The 17,503-nt window shown below is 40.0% G+C and overlaps 2 protein-coding genes across 9 annotated transcripts in view; one reads left to right on the plus strand and one right to left on the minus strand.

Annotated features, from left to right (window-relative positions):
* col14a1b (collagen, type XIV, alpha 1b) overlaps positions 1-17,503 on the plus strand; it is a 134,163-nt gene that overhangs the window by 95,612 nt on the left and 21,048 nt on the right. For all 8 annotated transcript variants that reach the window (XR_013767449.1, XM_079175961.1, XM_079175962.1 and 5 more), the window contains 5 exons: positions 255-364; positions 4,042-4,200; positions 6,485-6,562; positions 7,632-7,718; positions 8,942-8,995. Coding sequence is in view for 7 of the 8 variants with exons in the window: in XM_079175961.1 (XP_079032087.1) it covers positions 255-364; positions 4,042-4,200; positions 6,485-6,562; positions 7,632-7,718; positions 8,942-8,995 (488 nt within the window). In the remaining variant the exon portion in view is untranslated. The remainder of the gene's footprint in view (positions 1-254; positions 365-4,041; positions 4,201-6,484; positions 6,563-7,631; positions 7,719-8,941; positions 8,996-17,503) is intronic.
* LOC306708364 (C-type lectin domain family 4 member C-like) lies at positions 11,800-16,980 on the minus strand (the record flags this gene model as incomplete). Its single annotated transcript, XM_079176196.1, has 6 exons — positions 11,800-11,942; positions 12,364-12,497; positions 13,765-13,907; positions 14,641-14,745; positions 14,850-14,918; positions 16,830-16,980. The coding sequence occupies 6 exons, from the start codon at positions 16,978-16,980 to the stop codon at positions 11,819-11,821; spliced, it is 726 nt and encodes a 241-aa protein (XP_079032322.1). The 3' UTR covers positions 11,800-11,818.

Here is a 17,503-nt window from a genome sequence, read left to right on the forward strand (position 1 = left end):
TAAATCAGCTTCTGGGTCTCAAAACCTTTATTTCTGTTGTTTTCAAACGTATAAAACAGCAGCGATGCAATTCAGGTAAAAAGAATCATGAAATCGATGCCTATTGGTGTTGTAGATTTTAAATATAGATTCAGGATTTAGTAACTAGTTCGGTGTCATGAATGATCCGTGTGTGTGTGTGTGTGTGTGTGTGTGTGTGTGTGTGTGTGTGTGTGTGTGTGTGTGTGTGTGTGTGTGTGTGTGTGTTCCTGCAGACGGAGGAAAGACTCTGACGTTCTTCAACAACGACTACAAAGGAGAGTTCCAGACGGTGACCTTCGAAGGGCCAGAGATCAAAAAGCTCTTCTACGGCAGCTTCCATAAGGTCAGAGTCTCTCCGGTTCTGTGTTCTGATTGGTCGACAGACTCTTCATCTACTCTTCAGGCTTCACGAGGATTCTCGTCTGATTAAAAGTCTGATTCTGGTTTTCTTTCCTTTTGCCGAAGGACTCGCTGACTGATCTGCAGTCAGTTCTGTCTGCTCGCTGTCAGCACAGCTTATCCTGCTTATCGTTTCACCTTTTGTTCTGCTCGCTGTGTGTGTGTGTGTGTGTGTGTGTCACTGCATACTCAGTGGATTTTATAATCCCAGAGGACCAGTACAGTACCTGCTCTGATCCGTGTAGGTTTATGTGGTTCTGGATCAGAGGACTGCTCCCCTGTGGGTCACCAGAGTTCAGTCTTTCCTCGGCTTTGTGACGCGTTTCACGCTCGGTAGATGAACTCTTCTGCTTCTGACTGGCTGTCACATTTCTTGCTTCCTGAAAAGCTGACGTCTCGGAAACATGACGAGAGCGTATAAATCTCCTTCAGCGGCTTTTTAGACTGATCGGACGGCGACGCTTCACACTTCACACTCTCAACAGGGTTCATGTTACAGTTCTGCAGCGTTAACGCAGGACGGAGGGACTCCTGCTAAGCCTGCTGGAAATGTACCAGTCACACACACACACACACACACACACACACACACACACACAGCCTGTCTCTCACTGTAAAATGTAAAAAATGAGAAGATGAAAACCTTAAAAAAACGAAATGTTCTAATAATTTTAATGACAAATCTTGACTACTGACTAAGTATCTCAAAATAATACTTAATATCCTAAAATCATGACTTAGTATCTTAAAATAATACTTAATATCTTAAAATAATAACTTAATATCTTAAAATAATACTTAATATCCTAAAATCATGACTTAATATCTTTAAATAATGAATTAATATCTTAAAATAATGAATTAGAATATTAAAATCATCACCTAGCATCACAAAATAATGAGAAGCTTTCTTCAAATATTGACTTGTCAAAGTTCCTCATCATGGAACACGTCCTGTCCTGCGTCCTTCATCTCTTATTTCTTTGTAAAGATAAAATCTAATGTTCACTTCTAACCACATTTTATTTCCTCTTTGTCCGGACAAACATGGAGCTCGTTAACGAGTTAATTTGCACTGTTGTTCCCTCGATAGAAAAGATTGAACTAAAATAAAAAGGGGGAAATAGAGGAACGCACACAGACAACCTGAGATATTCCAGACAAACAACAACAACAACAGAGAGGCAGCGGCTCCTCCGCCTCACATGGCTCTCTGTCCATGACGGTGATGATAACTTCCTGCATGTGTAATTATTAATAGCGATGTCACTCAGGGAGGTAATTTTAGCTCCTGATTTGTGTCCCAGTTACAGCCTCTGGTTGTGGAGCTATAAATGTCTTCATGCTGCAAATAGGTTCGTTTTCAACACAAGCTTTGATATTTAGAGTAAAATCACATTTCTATCCTGAATGAGAACCAGACGCTGCTTTCTGTATTCAATTTGTTTTCCATTATTCAAGATGAAAACGTGTGTGTGCGTGTGTGTGTGTGTGTGTGTGTGTGTGTGTGTGTGTGTGTGTGTGTGTGTGTGTGTGTGTGTGTGTGTGTGTGTGTGTGTGTGTGTGTGTGTGTGTGTGTGTGTGTGTGTGTGTGTGTGTGTGTGTGTGTGTGTGCATGTCGTGCATCATTTCTGTATTGTTTTGCAGATTATAATTATTTTCCTGTGAAAACAAATTTACAAATTACTGAATTATTGGACCTATTTTGAAATAGTTTTTTAATGCCTTCCTTTCTTCGGTCTCCCTAGAAATGAAAAAGTTTGAACTTTATTGATACGCCGGTCGTCTGTGATGTTTCGTCTCATCTTCTGAGCTGCTGTTTGTTCTGTCGTGGGTTTTTCATCTGTGCTCCATCCGTCTCTACATGTTTGTTTGTGTCTTTTTAAAGTTTAACATCGAGCTGTTCAGTCTGAATCTGAGACTTTTCAACGACATCTGTGTCAGTCGAGTAAAGTAAAGTAAAGTAAAGTAAAGTAAAGTAAAGTAAAGTAAAGTAAAGTAAAGTAAAGTAAAGTAAAGTAAAGCGGGCTGTGAGCCTCCAGGAGAGGAACCTGGTTGGATGCTCGATTGCTCTACAGCTCCACACAGGAAGAGGGCGCTGTTCTCCCATCAGCCCTCCCGTCAACAACACACAACACACAACACACAACAGACAACAGACAGCAGACAACAGACAACAGACGGCTCATTTGAAGCGAAATAGTCTCTTAAAAACGGACATCTCCATCACTGATGTAGGAAAGATAAGAACGGAGTAGAAGAGAAGGAGAGCTTCTGATGCTGCTGCTTTGAGCATTTTATTTAGTTTAAAGCATTTTGTGCAGTATTCCTTATATGAAAGATGACTCAGCACATAACTAGACCATCGTCAGTAATCCCAACATCTCCACAAGAGAACCTGAAACGTACCCTGAAGGTTTGGACCACCAGGGGGCGCTACAAATACAGAAAACAACAACAGCATGACACAACACACATCAGACCGTCCATCAGTAACTGTTTGTCCAATCACAACTCACAGGATATGTTTGGTGCTGATGCTGTTGAACTGCTCTGAAATGAGTCAACAGGGGGCGCCTCATGTGCACGGGTTCACATATGGTCCCAAACCTGTGAACGTCCGTCCAAAGTTCACCAAACCTGCTGCATCTTTTTGACGAAGCTGTTGAAACATGCCGGCTGCACATTGTCATCATGAAACAAGTGTTTGTTCTCAGTTCTGCTTCAGACTGAATGAAACCAGATGAAGTGACTTTGTGAAGCCTGAAACCAGCTTTTCTTTTTCTGCATTTGAGCTAAAAACAGTTTGAACTCCGTCATGGCTGCTTGTGGCTTTAATCTTGCTTTTTTATTTTTCTCTTATTTTATCAAGAATGTTTTATTTTCCATCGTATTTCATTCTTTGTCTATTTCCCCCGGTTGTGAAGCACGTTGCTGCTTTTCTTGTGTGAGAAGACGGTGTTTGTTGTTGTTATTATATAATAAGATGTGATTATCCTTTATGAGTCCCACAGCGGTGGATCTCTGTGGTATTACAGCAGCAGAGGGATCATCAGTAAAGATACAAACAAATAATAATATTTATATTAAATCAAACCGTAAAGATGTAATAAATAAACAAACCGTAAAACTAACTGAAACAAGATATAATCAGACCGAATGCTTGAGTTCACATCATTGCTGTGAAATATGAAACATCAGTATCACACAGTAGTTTACGTTGATATTTATATTGCTCATTATTATTTATTAATGAATATGTTGTCAGTTTTTGGTGTATGCATTTTGTTTCTTGTCCTTATTGTTATATTTCTTCTTCTTATTAATATTTTTGTATTATTATTATTATTAACAACATACAAAGCTAATAAACATCTAAATTCTTAAAATGCAGGAAAGCGTAAAACACTGATCCTCTTCAGGAACCTAATTAAATATCAAAAATGGCTGCACAGCCAAACTATTATCTTTATGTTTATGTGTATATATACTGTGTGTATATATATATATATATATATATATATATATATATATATATATATATATATATCTATCTATAAGATTCTCAGCACTGAAAGCGAGTGATGGAGTGAACGTGTCGCTTTGTTTCCTCTCACGCAGCTTCACATCGCCATCAGCAAGACGAGCGCCAAAGTGGTGATCGACTGCAGCGCCGTGGCCGAGAAAAGCATCAACGCGGCGGGGAACATCACCATCGAGGGAGTGGAGGTCCTGGGCAGGATGGTCCGGTCCAGAGGAAACAAGGACAACTCGGCACCGGTGAGGACGTCACGCACACACACACACACACACACACACACACACACACACACACACACAGAGAGTGTGGAAGCCCATCTCTGCCAGTAAAATAAAAAAAATGTGAAGATGAAAACCTTAAAAATGACAAACCTTTACTACTGACTTATTATCTTTAAATAATGACTTAGTATCTGATAATAATGACTTATTATCTGCTAATAATGACTTAATATCTGATAATAATAACTTAATATCTGATAATAATGACTTAGTATCTGATAATAATGACTTAGTATCTGATAATAATGACTTAGTATCTGATAATAATAACTTAATATCTGATAATAATGACTTAGTATCTGATAATAATAACTTAATATCTGATAATAATGACTTAGTATCTGATAATAATAACTTAATATCTGATAATAATGACTTAGTATCTGATAATAATGACTTAGTATCTGATAATAATAACTTAATATCTGATAATAATGACTTAATATCTGATAATAATGACTTAGTATCTGATAATAATGACTTAGTATCTGATAATAATGACTTAGTATCTGATAATAATAACTTAATATCTGATAATAATGACTTAGTATCTGATAATAATAACATAATATCTGATAATAATGACTTAGTATCTGATAATAATAACTTAATATCTGATAATAATGACTTAGTATCTGCTAATAATGACTTAATATCTGATAATAATAACTTAATATCTGATAATAATGACTTAGTATCTGCTAATAATGACTTAATATCTGATAATAATGACTTAGTATCTGATAATAATGACTTAGTATCTGATAATAATGACTTTGTATCTGATAATAATAACTTAATATCTGATAATAATGACTTAGTATCTGATAATAATAACTTAATATCTGATAATAATGACTTAGTATCTGATCTGTTCACTTGTGACTGTCTCGTGTTTGTTGGCCGTCTGTATTTGACCCCCTGGTGTCTTATTGTTTAAAAGAACAGGCCCTGCTTACAGCTGCACAACAGTCATTTAAATACGAGGACAAATAAATGAAAAGCAGCTAAACGTTCACCGTGATGGAGGATCCAACGCAGAGCCGGTTTCAAGTCTCTGCAGGTGGATTTTTAAAGTGAAATGAAACCAAAGAGAAGCAGAAAGGCCATCAGCTTGTATAGATTTCATCAGCTGAGCGTGTCAGCTAAAAAAAAAAAAGATCCCAAAACTAATCAGAAATAAGAGATAAAAACCTCCCTCCTTCTGATTGGCCCAAAAAAAAGCAACTGACGTCTTCTTTGCCACATTAGCGACCGCAGGAAGCGAACAGTTTTTTATCTTACACTGCTGCATCGGTTTCATCCGTTTGAATTTATTTCATCAAAGCCGAGCGGCTTCATGAACACAAACAAATCAATTTCCAGCGTCTCTCCTCCAGAAATAGCAGCCGGTTCGATCTCCTCTTTGAAGAGAAAAACCCTCGACATCGACCGAGCTCAACAATTCCACTTGTGTGTCACACAATCTGATTCACGGTTGTGTGTGAGTGGCCCAAAAGAACACACACTGCTGATCCGAGGAGAGATACCGGCCCCCTTCAGAGGCCGTCATCTCAGCCGCTAATCGTTTGTTTTTGTCGATCGTTTCTCGTTGCGCGGACATTAACGAGGCGGCCTCGCAGTGCATCATGGTCCATGAACCTGGAGGAAGCAGAATGTAACGCTCGGCCTGCAGGAGCGGCCGGATGTTTCTCCTCTCGTTTGGTTCTTTGAATATATTTCAAAGGTGAATCCTATAATCTCCCACTGTGTTTGAACGCCCCATGAATCACCAGAATTCACCACGCTTAATTAGACAAAACTGAGAACACAGACCGTTGTAAAGAAAAGGTTCAAAGGAAAGATGTGAAACTGAGGTTTGCTGGTTTCTTTGGGAGGGAACGATGATTAAAAGTCTTATTTGCACGACACTGAACCCCCTCGGGTCATTTGTAGCTGTTGCAGAGATCATTAGTGATGTTTAAGCCACGTGAAATAAAAAAGTAGCCTCACACGTTCATCTGAATTCCCCCGTCGACACTTAAACGTGAATAGATTGTGTCGTCTCAGCTCTTTATGAGAGCTTCTTGTGATTATCGGTTACTTTGAAATTATTCTGGAGCAAAAGCAAAGAGAATTGTTTCTGTTTTATTTCCATTAGATGACTGAACTGTTCGTGGGACGTTGAACACGTCCAGTCCTCTAAAGCTCATATATTTTGGTGGTTTTGTGAACTGAAGTTTGTGTGTCTCTCCTCTTCTAGTTCCAGCTTCAGATCTTTGACATCGTGTGCAGCACGTCGTGGGCCGGCAGAGACAAGTGCTGCGAGCTTCCTGGTCTGGTGAGCTCACTCCTCTATGAACCCTCTCCTCACTCCAGTCCGCTCCGACAACTGGTGTAAGAAATGTACCGCATGAAGCACGAAGCCTCACCGTTCGGATCTAAAGTGTTCATTTACACAATGCTTCTATTTACAATGTGTGCACGAGCATTTTTACATTATATTGATGCTCTTTCAAAGGCTTTTTGTAAACCTGACAAAATATGAAACGTGAATTACAAACAACTACAAGAATCACAAAGAACATCAGATACTAACGTTTTAGAATACAGGTAAAGTAGTACTGTGCTTACTAGTATACCATACCAATACCATGAAGATCATATCATTTAAAGTAATAGTGTAGAAGTGTTTGTATGAGGTTCTTATAGTCAGAGTTGTACTGCAGTAGATGAAGTACCAGCATATCAATGTATTTTAGACTCCTAAAAGAATCTCCATCAGTTTAAGTGAACTCTATATTCAGAATACTTTCCCCTCGTTACCTCGCTGTCAGACAGACTTCATGACGAGGAGCTGAAGCTGTTATTCGTGTTCTCTTCAGAGACACCAGACTCCACTAATACAGAACATTTACTCATTTTACCTCTAAGAACACAGGAGTTGTTGATTCTTTTAGGTGTCCAGCAGTGCTTTGCTCCTGTGCTGGTACTTCATCTCCTGTAGTAAAACACGGAGGATGGAGAAGAACCTCACACAAACACACTTTACCTTTAAGTTTAAAAACAGTTATAAAGTTTTCACACGACAAGAATAATTCCCTTCAGTGAGGTTTGTCTTCTTACTTGTAGCACACGTTGTCTTTACTCACATGTATCTTTAGAGATAATCTGGAAGTGGAAATTCAAACTCAAACCAAAAAAAAAGAAAAGTCATATATTTCCTGTTTCAGCGAGATTCATCAGATAATGAAGCGACATTACACTGAGACCTGAAATAAACAGCAGAGTGACGTTAATAATGGGGATTAAGCTTCACTCTATGTCATCATTTATCATCTCATTGCCGTATGTTTTTGTGTTTGTGTGTCTTTGTGTGTCCTCCTCACCGTGCTGCTGCGATCGTCCAGAGGAAGGAGGCCGACTGCCCGGCCATGCCCAAAGCCTGCACCTGCACCCAGGACAGCAAAGGCCCCCCCGGCACTGCCGGACCACCAGTGAGCCGTGCACAGATACACAAATACACCAAACACTCAGTCAGAACACTCAAGACGCCCTGGTCAATGCATTTGATCTTAATGTGTGGATCAACGTGCATGAGGGACATAAACATAATGCGCTCACTCAGAACAATACGGGCTTCATGTGCAGTTTGAGTTCCTGAGAGGCCGGGTCGGTAATCCTCTTCAAGAACACGTCGGTTGAAATTCTCTTGACATCCTGAAATCCGTTGCCCCGACAAAAAGAAGAAATAGTTCGTAATCTCTTTGGCACTCATTGCCCGTAACTTGAGTCTTTGCACAAGCAGCTAGCTTGACAGCTGTGAGTGCTAACAATAGCATGTGTTTACGTTCATAAGGATAACTTTGGGGGGGGAGTGGCTTCAGAGGGGAGGCCTGATTGGACGACAGCTAGATTTAGCAACGTTAGCTAGCTACACTGGGCTGGGTTTCTACGTAATTATTCAAATCTATCAAACTCGTGCTGCTTTCTCAAGATTACCAAACATTCACATTTCAGCTTTACAGAATAACCTCTCAACCTTTATTTATTTTATTTTATATATGTATGTGCTGCTCAATGGAAACAGCAGTCAGGACTAGAATTAGATGGAACTCAAACATTTAGTGCAGAATAACAGTTATGACGCCATAAATCAAGTTGTATTTCTTTAATCATTTATTTTATAACAATTGGAAAACAGTCAAATCTAAATGTGTATTTTCATCTTTACAGCCTGTCCTCTGTGTGAACAGACTGTAGTTTCAGAGTCACATGACTGTTAATCTGAGTCAGTCATGGCTTCTGAAGAGCAAATCATTTCATATTTTGCAGGATTTCAGCAAAACGGTTTATTTTTTGCCAATGTTATGAATGAGACACGTTGATTTAAGTGATTTTTACCATTTTAAACTTCGATTTGCTTGCTCTTTCTGATGGACACATGATGTGTTCAAGGACTGTCGGAAAGTTAAAAATCCGACGATAATGTCTGTTTTTACAGTCTGTGGCTCTGATAGGTGGTGTAGGAAAAGATGCTTTTGGGGGTTCAGAGGGTTTCTTGTGTCTCAGCTGGTTGGTCAACGTTGTGATTATCTGTACACACACACACACACACACACACACACACACACACACACACACAGCATTAACACACAGTGAATTTGAATGTGTTGACTGTGTACTCGTAATCAACTCCTGCTATTTGTGTTTCAAACAGGGAGGCCCAGGAATCCGAGGAGCCCGAGGTGACCGTGGAGAGCCGGGCCCGGTGGTGAGTCACGACTGTCGACACTCAGTGATTTTATCAAAGCTTGTTCTGAGAAAAGTCACTTCTGTACAGACCGACGAGGAAGTGGACTCTTCCTTACTGTTATCTTGATGCTTTAAAAAGTCACTCCGGGGCCGGTTGGCCATCTCTGACCTTTCAAAGGCTCAAAGTCATTGATGGAGTACTGATCAGGCCTACCAGAAACTACAACTACAAAGAGACACAAAACAACTACAAAGAGACACAGAGATGCTGCGAGGGGATGCAAGCTGACTACAGAAAAACTATAAAAAAGTAAATCAACGACAAAGAGACAAAACACAAAGAGACGGAGAGATTTGAGTAAATGTGTATTTATAATAGTGTAAAACAGCATCAATAGAACCCAGTATTTACTAAAACTGATCAGCAATACATGAAACAAAGCAACATTTCAAACATGAGAAGAAAAAAAAACTGATGAATCTGAAACACTGAATTCATGAAACACAGCATTTCATTCAGTAAATTAACCAAACAGACAATTTAATAACATCTTAACTGCAGAGTCAGCGGTTACAGAGTTCGGTAGCTTGTGTTTAACTTCAATAAATGCACAAGTAGAGAAAGAAAGGGCTCGATGACAGTGGATCCTTTTACGACTAAACACTACAATCTTTGCTCGTATTTTGTGGATAAATTGGATTTAAATTTGAGTTTTCAGACCAAACAGAAGAACTGATGACTAGCGAGCCCCCCCGAGAACTACTTATTAAAAAAATCCCTCCATAACCGCGATTTCCAATGATCTAATTTTGGAATTTTTTCTAATTCTAACCTGTTACTTTTCCTTTCTTCCGCCAGCTGTTTTTTAATGTTGTGGTATCTGGTCTGCAGCTGGTCTCTCTCTTCAGTGACATTGATGTTTCTGGTCTCAGACTGGTTCAGACTCATGAGGAGCTGGTCTCTTTCTGTCTGCACGTTTTGTTTCTCCAACGTGACAAAGATATCTGGTGGGAACATGAGACAAAAGAAAAAGACGTCACATTGTTCTGATTTACAGTCGTGACAGCGTCGAGTTACTCGCTGTGTTTCATCTCCGTCACTCTGTCACTCTTTGACGCAGCACTTCTCAAACGAGAGGCTGCAGATTAATGAACATATGTTACGTGTTTAGTGTATGAAGCAGCTCACAGATACTGTAAGAAACGCTTCTTACTTCATTTAAACGATGCAGACTGCTTCAGCTCCATTAGACGATCATGTGTGACGCTTGTTTAGATTCAACTACTGGTTGGACAGTGTTTGATCTAAATAGGTACTCGGGCATTTTTTACACTATTGCTGCACATCTACTCAAAGTATTTCATTAGTTCTTGTTGACACGACTGTGGCGCCCAAACACCACACAGGCTGGAAAGGAAAAACAGAGCACGATACGCTGTCAAAGAATAAAAAGCAAATCCTCACTGCGCATGTAGATCCCAGCCAGAATCACAAGATACAGCACTCCCAGAATGGCTTCAGTGGCTCCAAACGCTCTTCTTTTGACCGCTGCAGGACGGTTCTCAGTGAGCGGTCCTACAGAGACAAAACACGGTGAAACCGATTCTCATGAAGCACGTTTGATGCACTCGCCTGCTCAATAACTAAGAACTTGAACATTTCAACTCAAATGGCAATAAATTGCATTTCAATGTCTCAAAAGTGTCGGTCCTTCAGCCCAGACCGGTCTATGAACACGAGCTGAAGGTAACCGGGACTGATGCCGTCGTATTCTCCACAAAACGTCGTTCAGGATTGAATCACACGTGAACAGACGTCTCCGTCGTCCTCGTGCAGCATTTGGTTTGTGTTCATACTTACTGACTTCATGGGGCCGAGGATCAGGAGGACCTTGTTCCAGAGTGTCGTAGATGTCCACCTCCTCTTGTTCTCTTCCGTGAGCGTCTGCAGACATCCTGAGAGGTGAAAGAACTTGAAACCGAGTGACGGTAATTTGTTTTTGCTCTGCGAGTCGAGCAGCTTTTAGACGGCGAGCGTCACGGAAGTAGGAAACCACAAACGCAGATATACCATCAACCAACCAGCGCTTTGGACTGACAGAAGTGTGTGTGTGGGGGGGGGGGAATGAAACATTCATTCATTTTGTGCTGGAATTTCTTTGTGAAAACTGCGATAAATTCCAGTATTTCTTCACCTAACTGGAGTTTAAAGCTGTGGGTGCTGCAGGACCCCGGGGTGCCCCAATTACATTTCATCCCCAAGACATTCCAATGGACCCAACTTTTGTAGGATGTCCAGATTTCTGTCATCTTACCCAAATGCCCAAACTTATTCGATTGGATGTCTATAAGCCAATCACAGCGCTCCACGTCCTCCAGAGTGAACTGTTGCTCTTGGGCTGCTTAAGAACAGCGTGCACACTCGAGTATCTTGACATCACGGAAACGCCCTTATGACTGATTAGTTGGGTTCATTTTATTCAGGTTTTGGACTCTCAGCACCACTTTTCTGAGCTTGCTTTGTGGAAAGGGCCTCTGGTGAAGCTTCTCACTGGCATCTGAATGTTTAGCAGCTGGTGAATCAAAGGAAACACTTCAAACTGACTGAATACAGACGTATTAATCACCTACGACAACCAAAGTAAAGACAACCTGCAATTTCATGTTTTTATTTTACTTTCATTAGAACAGTAGGACGACAGAGTTGGTGCACAGTCTAATGCAGACTGTGCACTATGACAGGCAGAGGAACATTCTCTATGTATTCCAGGTTATTTAGCTTAAAACAAAGAATAAACAACCCAACAGATGTAAGATCTCTTCATCAAAGATTCCAGGAGATCTATTTCTCACAGATCCACTTCTTATAAACATAAGAGTTTCCTTCTCTCCATTGTCCTTGTTGATTGCAACATGTTGCAGCCTCGTTGTTTCTGTCATAGTGTGGCAATCCAGTTGCCCAGAACCTGTCGGACAAACAAAATGTCGTTTTAAACATTTGTGATTATTTTTTTAATTTGACGTCATTTATAATGTTTATATCATCTGTAAAACGTAAACCAGATTTGTACTTTGTAAGGGCTGCCAATCAGTGATTTGTAAAAAAAAAACAAGGTAGCACTTGTTTTCCGTTCATTGTTCTGTGGTTTAGCCCAGCAGTCACACATTATATTTCATCATCATACAGTAGCTTTGCAGGTCTCTGAAAGTTTTAAAAATGTTAAATTGTTATAGTTTATGACTTCCTTAACTTGTAATACCAACAGGGAAGAATAAAAAGAGACAGTCCTTCATGTAGCTTTAACCTAGCATGAAGCTGTATTTTAGTGACAAACAGTAAATTTGATGGAATCGTGATGGAAAACCAAAACCTTCAAAATGTCTCACGTGTCTGTCTGCGGTGATCTGTCCACCCATTCCCATTCCCATTGCCATCTCCGGCTTGTTTCATTCCACATTTGCTTCACGACTCGTAGACCGATCCAGGAATGTCCATCCATATTCAGCTCACGGACAAACGTCTAGTAGTTGACCAGAGACAATAATGAGAGGAATCAAAGAAGGATCCACTTGTACACCATGCAGTAGTAATGGACACAACAGCATGAAGCTAACATTTACATTTATCAGAATAAATTAAAGAATAGAAAAATAAACATTTAAACAAGTTACGAGGGTTTTTCTTATGTCTTGTTTCTATAAATCCTCTATCTGTTAGGATTCTATGCAGACGTCTTTGAATGAATCAAACGTTCCCGCAAATTCCTTAATTTCTGACTTCAATGTCGGTTCTAAAAAAAGTTGCTCGTCGAAAGAACTGAGATCAGACCTTCAGGTTCTTCCGTGTTCATTCAAGTCTTCAATTTTTATCAAACAAGAATATTAGGAAATGTCTAATCTGTGTATGTCGTCCTCTTCCATATTCATCAACCACATTTTACTCTAATTGCAAATCGAAGCCTTAAGTTTAGCACAATCTGACAGGTGAAAATAACAACATTGTGTTAAAGCTCATGGACAGAAGCAACAGGGAAGTGGACCCAGAGGCGTAAACAGGACACAGAGATAAAGCTGGTTGGATTACAGGAACTTTACTGCAATCAATAGAGAGGCGAAGTCCCGCCCCTTCCAGTTGACCACCATGGCATCTTATTTTGGAAAAATTATGTACGGTGCTCAACGGCAAAAGAAAAATATATTTTGATCCTGTTTGAATTATGCCATGAATTACACATCTGATGTTTGTCAGTTTAAAAGAAAATTTTTTGCACATAAAATTGTTGTCTTAAAATTGTTGACGTATCCAGATTGTCGTAAGTGACGTCTCTCTTTCTCTGAAGCTACGATTCCTTTGTGTTTCGTACAGAATGTTCTCGTGGTCTCACACGTTCTTTTCTCTTCCGGCTGATAAAAAGAGTCGCTGGATTAAATTACGCCAGGTGATGAGGTTACATTTATGTGTGGCACATAGCCAAGTTAGCTCGCTAGCTAGCAAGCCAAGCTAACGGCCGCGTTTGTGTTGGTGACGTATATTGTGAGAGACAAGAGTTCACTGAACGGTTTCCCACGAAACTAAATGATACTACGACAAACTGAGAATTTCTTGGCATGCAAAATGATCTTTACAATAGACAAAAATCTAAATCACTTTTTGGAAACAATGCCCCATGCGGGGGGGGAACACTGAAAAGAGCGGGACTTTGGCAGAACAAAGCAGGTCGAAAACAGAAGTAGCAGGTCACTGGCAGTTACTTCCAAGATTAGTCACTCGTGAACAAACACACTCACCTGTTCCTCTTTGTTGTTGATCACCACCAGATCTGCTCCTTTCTCTTGACAGTCATATCTGCTTCCATGCCACGTTTTCCTCTCATTAGATTTAAAGTAACAACTGCATCCAAATCTCCTCCATCCTTCAGGACACCACTTCTCTTAAGTGTTTAATAAAGAAAGATGTCATATCATTCAATAGTCGTGTTTCCAGCCACGTCTTTTCATGCACATTGTGAAGTATTGCGATAGAAAAGCTGTATGGAAACAGCAAACCGGCAACATGAGGTGGTTTTTGCTTTTGATGCTAAATAGATTATGGAAACGCTTTTGCAGAATAACATTTGACTCACATGACTGATCAGCTGTTTCAGCTGTCGCCGTCTTACCCGATATATATATATATATATATATATATATATATATATATATATATTCATATTGTCTCTGTAAACTTGAAACATGGCCAATAACCCGTGTAGATGGTTAGAAGGTGTTTTGTTTCTGCTTCTGGACCTCTACCTCTTCTTCTGCTCTGTTGATGGCAGATTACCTCCATGTGTGCCTTATTCTGCCAACTTCTAAACAAACTACGAGTGTATTCGCTCCAAACATGTTGATGGGAATTTGCCTAATTTGCATTCCATTTTTGCTGAAAAGTTTCGCTGAAAGATTCTCTTTAAAATGGAATGGAAACACCGCTGATGTCTAATGGAGAACACTCGTAGATTCACTCGTTGGTTTAAGATCGTTCGTGGTTGTTTACTCTGTACTCAGATTTTGTCTAATGGCACATTGCAAAACAGTTAAAGAGCAACAATTATATTCAAAAGTAAAGAGTCAAGTTCTATTGTTGAGATTGGTATAATTCTGGTGTTTGCTGTTTTTTCTCACTTTCTATTGTGCCCTGGAGCGTCTTCACTTCATGCTGTAACTGGCTGTGATTTTCACTCAGAGTTTGGTAACTGCTCTGTAACTCACTGTGGTTGAAGGACATGTCTTGAGAAAAACAACAATAGATAAAAGTAAGACAGTGTGAAAATAGTTGTGCTCATTGGTGAAGTTGGATCTTGTGTATTATGGTGGAATGAAACCATTCTCACCTGAAACTTTCCTCTGGAGTTGACTGTAATTGTTGCTCAGCTGGTCTTTCTCCAAAGTGACTGAATTATCTGGTGAGAACAACAACAGAGTAAGAACCCAACAGAAACCATTGTGCTTTAATCTCAAGACAAAATGAAGTTATATTCTGTGGTATCACTTAGTTATTTGGCGTACCTGTCCTTTAACCTGAGGTGTTGAGATGTAACTGCTAACTAGTGGATCACTGACTTCCTGACTGAAGTATCGAGTATGAAGAAGAACCCAAAAAAATAGATCAACATCAAGTGATTGTGTTTCAATGCCTCCATGTTCCCTGAAGGAATTTAGATTGCGAGAGTTGGTGTTTAGTTTGCATGTTGCATGTAAAACAATTTGAGATTCAAAACCACAATCATAGTTTTGCAGAAATTGTTTCTTGTACGAGTCCCCGTTAGTCCAGAGCTCCCTCTTTATTCCCTCTTTTTGTTTCCACGGACAGAAGCAGGTGGTCAATTTAAACTTTTCTTAGCTTTTGCTCCGAGAGGAAAGGAATCAACCGATCCCGTTTGAATGGGTTGAGTTGCACTTTTTAGATCCAATCCTTCTGGTCTCACCTTTCACAATAAAAGCCCAGTATTTCTGCGTTATGGTTTATTCGTCATGCCCCTCATTGTAAAGCCTTTAGACGGACACAAGATCTCAACCTGTCCTGTGAAGCCCAAAGCTGACACTGCACTGGTTCAGTGTTTGGTGCTTGTGAGGTGTGGTACTTTATCTTACAGCGTATGGATAAGAGGATGATTCCAGTGATCAACAGAAAACACAGCAGTCCTAGACACAGAGCAGCAACCCTTAAAGGTTTGCTTCGGACGGCCGGAGGAAGCGTCTCAGTACGCGGTCCTAAAGAGGCACAGAGAGCAGCTTCATTAGTTTCTAGCTTTCTGTTACGATGAATCATTTCAACACTTAAACAATCATTTCAAAGTCAAACACATATGAACTCATCTGAAGATGAGTTAAAGTGGACCTTTTAATCATCTTCAGCATCTCTTCCTCCAGTGACTCTGCGTTGATGATGATGACATTCTACAGACTTTACTTTCTTCCTGTCACGTGGTTGCTCGTTCCACTCTGTTGTAACGCTGTCATGAAAAGAGTCGGTGCTTCCTCAGATCTCAGAAACCATAACCGATAAGAATGACGCCCAAAACAATTAGATTTTAGATCCAGTTTGCTTTTCTTTTTTTCCAGTAGTTTGAACTAAAGTGGCACCAAAACAGCAGCAGAACACCTGATAATGAGTCCTATGCTCCGAGGATTCTGGTACGTTTTAGAAGCACAACATCACCTGAAGGAAACAGCTGATAAAAACAAGGGTTCACACCGTACACGTAGGTCCTTAGGAACAAACATGCTGATGGGCTGCAGTCTAAGCTGAGTCTAACAAACTGAAATGAGACTGAACTTAGAGTTCACGCGTCCTTTTGTTTACAGAATGCAGCACAAAGTGCTCAACATCAGAAACACATATTAAACCCATTCACATACAGATGAAGGAAGGCAAATATACCTTTTATTACATTTATTAAACCTAACTGTTGTTTCCTGTGAAAACGGAAGTTTATTTTGAAAAGTCTGTAATGAGCAGAAATTGACACGTAAAATATAGGAACCGTTGTACGAGGCTACGTTGAGCAGGTTGAGGTGTCGGTTGCGTTAAACAGGAGTTATATGATCTCTTGTTTTATTAAATCTGGCAGCAGCTTTCTGAATGGCTGCAGCTTTGCAGTGGCTGCTGTTGGAAGGCCAATATATAGAGTTTACTGGACGCAAGACGACTAGAAACGAGCATGAACCAGCTCAATTTACTCAAATGATAAAAGGAAGTTTGTCGACAAATTAAAATGAGCTTTAAAACTGAGGTCAGAATGTAAATGTTTCTTATTTCATTCAAACATGATTCAAAGAGCAACAAACACATTTTCTTTATGGTTCCTCACCTCCTCCGGGTGACTGAGTATCAGCGTCTCTGATCGCGTCGGCCCTCTCGTAGATGTCCACCTCCCTTTCCTCCCAATCTACTTCCTGCACCTTCCTGTCGTATCTCACCTTCTTTGATAAATCTGGTTTGGCGTAAATATCTGAGGACATCTTGAGACCGTTGAACCGTAGCTGCTCTGTTAAACAGTTACTGCTGTAAAACTTTAATGAACACTAGTATAGCATGCAGTACTAGCTGGGGGAGGTATAAATCCAGGAAGGGAAGATGTGTACTGATGCTGCCAGTGTTGCTGAGCCCGACTTCTGTCTGGTTTCAGTAATGAAAAGGAAGTACCAGCACACACACACACACACACACACTTTTAATCTCCTGACTCAATTGGATAGAAACTGTAACTTGTCCAATATTATTATTATTTCATTCTTTCTTTGTTTAAAAAAAAGATGATTTTGGAAATACAAGATTTTCTGCCAGCAACAACAATATTCATATCGATAGATTCACCCACATTCATTTAGCTTGGTTGAATGTCACACACACACACACACACACACACACACACACACACACACACACACACACACACAGAGAAGATTAACACTTTGGTCAAAACAGGAAATGTTTCTTGTAGCTCGTATAACTTTGTCAGTCTGAAGTTAAAGGGCTTAACTA

Source organism: Pholis gunnellus (genome assembly GCF_910591455.1).
Source record: "Pholis gunnellus genome assembly, chromosome: 16".
Taxonomy (NCBI): Eukaryota; Metazoa; Chordata; class Actinopteri; order Perciformes; family Pholidae; genus Pholis; species Pholis gunnellus.